The sequence below is a fragment of the Solea senegalensis genome, linkage group LG6, assembly GCF_019176455.1.
Source record: "Solea senegalensis isolate Sse05_10M linkage group LG6, IFAPA_SoseM_1, whole genome shotgun sequence".
Taxonomy (NCBI): Eukaryota; Metazoa; Chordata; class Actinopteri; order Pleuronectiformes; family Soleidae; genus Solea; species Solea senegalensis.
The window spans coordinates 10892275-10900102 of NC_058026.1; the positions used below are offsets into that span (position 1 = coordinate 10892275).

At 42.6% G+C, this 7828-nt stretch overlaps 1 protein-coding gene across 1 annotated transcript; it reads left to right on the forward strand.

Annotated features, from left to right (window-relative positions):
- Positions 1-2404: 2404 nt before the first annotated feature.
- On the forward strand, positions 2405-7613 carry LOC122770518. The gene is made up of 3 exons (XM_044027415.1): positions 2405-3756; positions 5323-5396; positions 6656-7613. Exons 1-3 carry the CDS (start codon positions 2691-2693, stop codon positions 6749-6751), a joined length of 1236 nt encoding a protein of 411 aa, XP_043883350.1. The 5' UTR covers positions 2405-2690; the 3' UTR covers positions 6752-7613.
- Positions 7614-7828: the final 215 nt, after the last annotated feature.

A 7828-nucleotide genomic window follows, 5' to 3' on the forward strand; every position in this document is an offset into this window, starting at 1 on the left:
GTGGGGGAATTAAACTGTTAAAGCCGAGATTCTTTCCAGCATTTCTTATCAGAGTTTAAAACCATTGCAACAGTAACCTGCTCACTGTGACTAAATGCCTGTCTCAATCTTTTAATTTGAGAATAAAACCGTAATGTTGTGAACTCTCTGTCAATATGTAATGGAAGTATTTTATCTTGCGTTATGTTATTACTGTTTATATGCTGTCTTTGCTTTTTACCTAAATCTCAAGACATGTGGCATTGCTATGTGACTTATTCTTAGAAGCTAAAAGACCTTTTACTTATTGTTCTACTGACTGTTCACAGTATGAAATGAACCCCAGGGAACATTTCATATCACATACTGAATGGAGACAATGGCACATTCGTTATCCACCTTAATCTCAGGACTCAGGACAGGGAACAAACTCATATAAATATTTCTGTACTACAGCTTTAAAACGTTGGCAGTTCAGTGGATCTGCCCCCAGACGTGATGCAGTTGGAACAAATACACTGAGTGATGCGTGCAACCAACTCATTTTGAATGTAAACACTGTCTCATGACGAACTGTCCCTCAACTGCTGCTTTCCTAATATTCAGGTCACACATTGTTCTGCTGCTGCATGCGCTGCCATTATGATTACCCAACTGTTCTCGTGTGTTCATGTCGTGTCATGCTGCCATTCCTTATTATCTTGATGTAAACGTGTAATTATCTATTTCTGTATCTAACCTGTCTGTCTGACTATCTCTACCACTTCTTTGGGATTATAGCTATCGCAGTGTTCTAGTGTAGCGGGTCCGAGTGAATAAGTATTTTCAGTGTATTGTTGTTGTTTTTTTGTTTGCGTCTGTACTTGTATTTGCTACCTCTTTAGGACCATACAGTAAACATGTGTGTGTGTGTGTGTGTGTGTGTGTGACTGTATGCTGATTAATGGAAGGTGTGTTCAGTAGAAAACCTTTCACGTTGCACATTACACTACAGCCAAAGCCAAGTATCACATTAGAGACAGATTGGTTATTAACAAACTATAACACACCATTTAAAAGATTGAAAATAAATGAATTGTTTTTGCTCAATGACATTTATTGGCCACAAAGAAAAAGGAAATCCAACATTCCTACAATCATTAAGCTCCTGAGGTATTTTAAGCACACAACATCAGCGGTTTGGTGTTTTGATGAAAGCGTTGGTGAGCAATGTCCTGCAGACCATGGTTGATTATGCTGAGATGTGACAACTGTGAAGGCAGTGTCATCTGATTCATATTCATTTTCATGCTCGTTAGATGATGTGTTGGCCTCCTGTGTCCTGTGTTTTTGCATTTGTTGTTTTTCATTTGATTCTATTTTTCATTTTACACGTCACTTGTAATTTAAGGTGTCTAACAAAACTGCAACGTTCATATCATAGAAAAAGCCTGCCATGCAAAAGCAAGTACTGTACCTCTCATCATTTTTTTTCCTAATGTCTTTTGACATGAACGCTCCTTCCCTACCTGAAACACCGCAGCACTGGTTAATGGTGTATAAAAATAATTGTCAACTAGCACTTAGCATTTCAAAACCATTCACAGCAAATGTCACAGAAAATATAAAAGATAAATTCTTCTATTAGCCTCGGAAGTAATGAGTTGTTTGTTCATATAATGGGATATGAAACCGGTGGCCACATTTGCTGTTGAACTCAGATAATCACTTTGTTCCTCTCTCCCCTCTGTGTCCCTTTGCTTTCATTCAGACCGACTGGCAGGAGGCCAAACATCCTGATTCCTCAAAACAGTCACCATGGCAACAACACATGTGGACTGGCAGGAGCAGGGTCCTGTCAACTTACCAGCTGAGAAGGTCAAGGAGTCCTGGGCTCACAGGGTCAAGTGGGTGCAACCATGAGCCACAGCTCGCCTCTGCAAGACATTCAAGCCCTGAGGGCAGAACCTGAAGAGTATGGTTTCCCACCAGCACCACCAGCACCACCAGCACCACCTCTCACCCTCTTACACCCTGTCAAGGACTGACTAAGTCGAGCTCCCGAGGTTGCTGAGTGGATCCTTCATGCTCAGATCATCTCATTATGACAGATGATAAAATGACAACAGAGGAGAACGACTCACAGCTGCACTTTGACAACAGCAAACATGAAAATAATACAACAGCGTCTGCTTAACATCTTTCCTCTGCCTGTAACAACTCACACTTCCTTCCTTTTATTATAGACCGTGAGGAGGGAGTGATTATGGATATCCTTCCAACCCTCATACTCTGACAAGGTCTCACTTTTAATGGAACAAGAGCTGCCTGCAGTTCTCTCAGCCAACCAGTTGGATGAGCTGTTGCCCAAAAGTCAAAGTGGACCTGCCCCCATAAATGCAAACCAGGAAGCTGCACAACAGGTGCACAGCCAGGGCTCTTCACCTTTGTCAACAGTTGCCATGGAGCTGTCCAATCAGACCAGGGCAGCGTGTCAGGGCTTTGGTTATACTGTGGCTGTGGGAGAAAGCCACAATAAGGTGGGGGAAAGGACGGAGGGACAAAGTGAGCCAACAGGTAGAGAGGAAGGTCAGAACAAGTGTGGACTAGAGACAAGGAAGACAATGTAGCAGAGGACTGTTGAGATATTCAAAATCAGCTTAAATACAAGAGATTAAGGTGGGGGAAAACATAAGTGTGGTGGGTATTTTAAACAGCAGAAACACAACAGAATGGAGAGCGACTCGAGTGATGACAGCCAGAGCGACAGTGGAGTATCAGCAGACTTCTCCCCGTGCAGTACTTCGGAGAGCAACACCAACATCTCTAATGGGATTGTATTCAAAGAAACTCCCATTGAGAAGGAGATTCGAAGGAATGTAGAACGGGAGAAAAGCCTGAGAAGGTCCAGAGGACTTCCAAATCTACCCTCTTCCCCAGAGTATGTAGACATTCCTTTGAGAAAAACTACTGTCTGTCAGTCGCTCACCACTAAGTCTGAGAGGAAAGACAGGGAGCTTGCAGGCAAGAAAATGCAGCATGAGATCCATGAGGAGACCCAGCGAGAACAGGTTCTGGTCCAGCTGGGTAAAGTTCCTGGTTTCTATGACAAAGGCACAGTTGGCCAACTCGAACATAGGAAACAGGTCTTTGAAGCCTTTCAGAAACCAAGTGAATCAACTTTCACCGTCTCAACCAGGAGTAAAACCCCATTCTGCTCGTCAGCCAGTGACATTTCAACACTGGGGGATACCTCGTCGGAGGGATCCACCGTTGAAGGTGAGGAGAGGAGACTGAGCGTAGACCTGTTAAGTCCCAAAAAGAGCACGTACTCCGTAGGCGTGAATCCGACCAGCTCCACTCCCCAAAGAGGGGGCTTCTCCAAGGTAACAGGTGACCCTTTCATCATCCCAGGGAGTAACCTGACTGGCCCGACACAGAAGAGTTACACAAAGCAGGTCACCACAGTCGACTCTGGAGCTTCAAACATCTCATCGTCTGGGACAGGAAGGCACGGCAGGATGAACAGAAGAACACTTGGAAAGGAGGATGAAGAGGAGACGGAGGTGTCACCCAAAGATAACCCCTTTTTCAAGCTGCGCTCTTCGAAAAATATAGTTAAGGTGGAGCGGGATATCCGGGAGGCCCAAGAAAGGGAGAAGGAGCTTCACAAACAGAGAATCAGCCTGTATGGAGGGGAAGGAGTGGGGAGGCCTACAATGTCTTCCTCCTCAATGAAAGGACTGGCTGTTCTTGACTCACCTGAATCACCCAGGTGTGAAACTGGACCCTCAGCAGGTTAGTGCAGTACCGAGCATTGATTTAGGGTGAAAAGGTATGAAATCGATTCTCACACACAGAATGTGCCGTTCTGTGTGGAAGCTTGTTGACCGAGGATGTGTGTGTAATTTATATATCTGCAGTAAGATGATGAAAAACCCCTGAAACAGCCCAGTGAGCACATTATTTAATTTTTCTCATGGTCAGTAGAAACTGGGGTTAGCCGTTACTAGCAATAATTCTGCTCCAGCAGGTCGTGAGATGGCCGACAAGGAAATACAATTCTGTAGCTCCTCAATAAATGTGGCACCTAGCCTGTCATTTTAATTGCAGGAGCTGGGGTGAGGGAAATTCCAGAGTCGTATCTCAGTGCTATAGTGTCTTCAATAAAGGAGGAGACCAATTTTTGGCTGAAGTTTAAATACAGGACTCAAAAAGTGCCGACACCTTGTTTTAGTTTTTATGGTGGTGGACAGTTAGTGCAGGGACCTTTGACAACAAGTGTAAATGTCAAATAGAGTGCAGCATAAACAGCGACTCACTGTAGCTGTTGAATTATTGGTGGGTAACTTCAGATTTATCTGGGTCTGTGGAAAAGTTTATACGCTGTACATCCACTTATTGAAGCACCTTGAAACTTGAGCAACATATTTCCGTCTCTAGTCCACTCTTTTCCTGACCTCCCTCTTCTTCCTCTTCCATCTTTTTGCTCACTTTGCTCACCCTCTGTCCTCTGCCCCACCTCACTGTGTCTTGCTCCCATAGAACCCTGGCATGCTGCCCCACCTTCATTGGATTACAAAAATCAAAATCAGCAAGCAGATAGGCCTCAAACTAATGCATAAGTTTGGTAAAAAAAAAAAAAGTTCTGAGTGCATGAGATAGCGGGCAAGGGTCCCATTTTGATCGCTGAATTGAAAGCAAAGATGTGCAGTTTAATCCAGTTTTACTTTGCTTTAAGGTTTGAGACATTGGGAGATTCTCCTGTCTTTAAGTCATATTGATGGAATACAATTCAATACGTACTTCCTTACTCTTTACATATTAAATCTAAGAGCAATTACCACATATGGAGCCTGACAGGTAAGGTTGCTAACCACTCACTGTGCCTTTGATTGTATGTTTGTGTGTTTTGTCAGCAGGTGATGTCTGATGCCATTGTGAGGTCATTTTCTCTGTGACTCTATAGGAATGAGATCACCACCCCTAGTAGTTTCACATCCCACTGAGAAACTGACCGAGGTGTGCCTCTACAGGACTGAATGACCATGACTCATGAGAAGCATTGTATTGTACACAATGAGTTGTATAACCCCGCTTTTCATTATCACCTTATTTCTGCTGCCGACTTTCCATTTCTCCTGCACCACGTTCATGTTCAATAAAACTAAATCCTCAAACTTAAATCCCTCTGCACCTCTGCCTGTCTCTTCTCATTTCACCCTGGCACTTCTCTTTGTTCACTCTGAATTTGATTCAAGGAGGCTTTATTTCTCACAGTGTGGAGCACAAACAAAGCACAGAAACATCTCTGCCTTATAGCTGCACTGCTCCTCACCGACCTGCCTATTTTTTACCTTACAGCACACTGGTCACCTGGCAAGTTGAACATGTGGATCCCAGCCCAAGCTGAAGAGAAGAGGACTGTTGTGCAAGAGGTCAGTGCAAAAAGGCCTGTGTATATATATACATGTATATATATATATCTATATATACATATATATAAATGTGTTCTCTTTCCTCAATTTTTCCTCAATTTCCCCCAATGTCTGTTCATGACACAATAGTTGTCGGACACCACACGAGAAACGAGGGCTGTAAGACAAGAATGACGTCATTGTTTTCTTGCGGAGAATGTTCAGACCTTAAAGACCTGACAGACATCACTGCTTCCTCAGTGCTATTAGTTGCTGTGAATCAATGAAGATCTAACATGTTAGCATCCATCTGCTACCGCTTTATATCTTCCACATAAGGGCCGTGGCCGGCAGTGCTGTGCCAATCTCAGCTGACTTAGGGCGATAGGTGGAGTACACCCTGCACAGATCGCCAGTCCATCCATGCTAACATGTTAAACGTAATTTATAGCTCACCTCTCCCTACATTTCTGAGTCTGCCTCAAATTCAGAGGAAATGTGTTTTTTAACCTCAAGGTTTTAGGGTCTGTATGGTGTATCAGCTGCAATTAGGCTTTTTGGGTTGAATCAGTTCCATTGCAGCCAATTGTCCAGTGAAGAAAGGATCTATGAGGGGTGTCAGCATCCTCCTCTCTGCCACAAACATCTGATAACACTGGGAACACACTGTAAGGAGCTTATTTTTGTAGATAAGGCAAGAAAGGAAAACAGCCCCTAGACAGGGAGGGAGAGAGAGAGAGAGAGAGAGAGAGAGCATGTCTCTGTGTGATTAGTGTCAATAGAACAGAAAGAAGCAAGTCAATTGAAAATCCCACAGATTTTTGTTACCTGTCTGAAATCTCTTTGAAACTGCAGTGCTGTCTCTAATTAGAGTTGAGCGCTGCTCTGTGGTATCTGCTCTTTAATTCAGTCTGGCTTTGATTTGCAGAGTTTAGCTCCACAGCTCAGTTTGACATTAAAGTGAAGCCAACCCCCCACCCCCACCCCACCCCATAACAGAGTCACACTGAACTTGGCCTTGAATCACAGTTGCATTAGCTTCTCTCGGATTTGCAAAGCTAATTGTGCTCATCCAAGACAATATCCTCCTGGGGCAATATATTCATCTGTGTTTTTTTATCTTTTTTGAGGCTTATTGGCCTCATCTCCTGCTGCTGCTCAATGAATGTTATTCTTCTCTTTAATACCTTTCCTTTTTCTTCTTCTGCACACACAACTTTTTGTCTATCTCCTCATATACCGTGCAGTCTTGGCTCACTGATAAATGTCTTTCAAACCAGGTCCGCCGTACTTCCTGGATCCCCAGACAGAAGAACCCTCTAGTAGAGCGGTGGGAGTCCGGCCTGATCAATGACCACAACAAGGAAGAAGACTGAGGAGATGCTGACTGAGCCAAATGAGTGAGAGAGGAAGATTAACACAGACGAGTATTTGAAGCGAAGGGCTGAGAGACTGTGAGATAAGATAAGAGTAGAGCAGAGTATGGAAAGAGGGGAGGGAGCAGTGGAAGGAGACGAGGAAAGAGAGTGACTGAGAAGAAAGAGGTCAGAGTTTATAGGATAGAAAGCACGCTCCCTCAGCCTGGAGGACAGAAAGAGGAGGTGAGCGTATTAGTGAATAAACAAGCAGCCGTATTCTAATTCTGGAAACTCAAAGAATAGCATTAAAAATAGTTTTCAATAATAATGCAGTATAATTTTGTTGTATATATATATATATAGATACATTAGTGCATACTATCAAACCGAGAATAAAAAAAACTAACTTCTCAATAAAGTAATATAATTTTAATGTCTTATGGTTTATTACACAAGCAAAATCTAATCTAACGAATCCAACAACCGTGCAATAAATCCCACCTTTGTGTTTCTGTTGAATTTTATTGACACTGTTGTTGGCTGTAATATCAGAGGTTGTGTAAGTCGTGTGGTTGTATTTTATTGGATTAACATCCCTTTGTTGGTGTTTTCGGAATAAGCCAGTCACTGAAATGAATTATTAAATGTCAAAAGTCACTTCAAGCGCTTTCGGGTTGTTTTCATGCCTCACCAAAACCTGGATTATAATGCAATGAGGCACTTTCTGCATACAAACCTGATGCTTAAATAACAGCTGATATGTTGAAACGCTAACATGGTGGAATCATGAATGTACTTTGTAATGAAACTGAATACATGTATTAATTTATACAATTAAATGTTCAGTGTTACTGAATCACAATAAAACATGATTAAAGTCTTTGGATTGGATGTGCCATACTGTCATTTCTGTGATTCACAGTTTCTCCAGATGTATAAAGTGCTTCTTCTACTTCTTGTTTTTAAGCTGCACCTCCTCTTACTTAGGTTGAGATTGGAGATTTGAATGTTTAGGTTAAGGTTAGGGTAATTTATTAAGAGATTATTGTTAAAGTAGGGATAAGATTTTGGTGAGGCTGTCGAAATGAATGGAAG

Excerpts from the sequence above, each read along its gene's own strand:
- LOC122770518 (XM_044027415.1), top strand. The coding sequence starts at position 2,691 with ATGGAGAGCGACTCGAGTGATGACAGCCAGAGCGACAGTGGAGTATCA. Across the intron at positions 3,757-5,322 it reads TGAAACTGGACCCTCAGCAG|CACACTGGTCACCTGGCAAG; the intron begins GTTAGTGCAGTA and ends TTTACCTTACAG. Across the intron at positions 5,397-6,655 it reads AGAGGACTGTTGTGCAAGAG|GTCCGCCGTACTTCCTGGAT; the intron begins GTCAGTGCAAAA and ends CTTTCAAACCAG.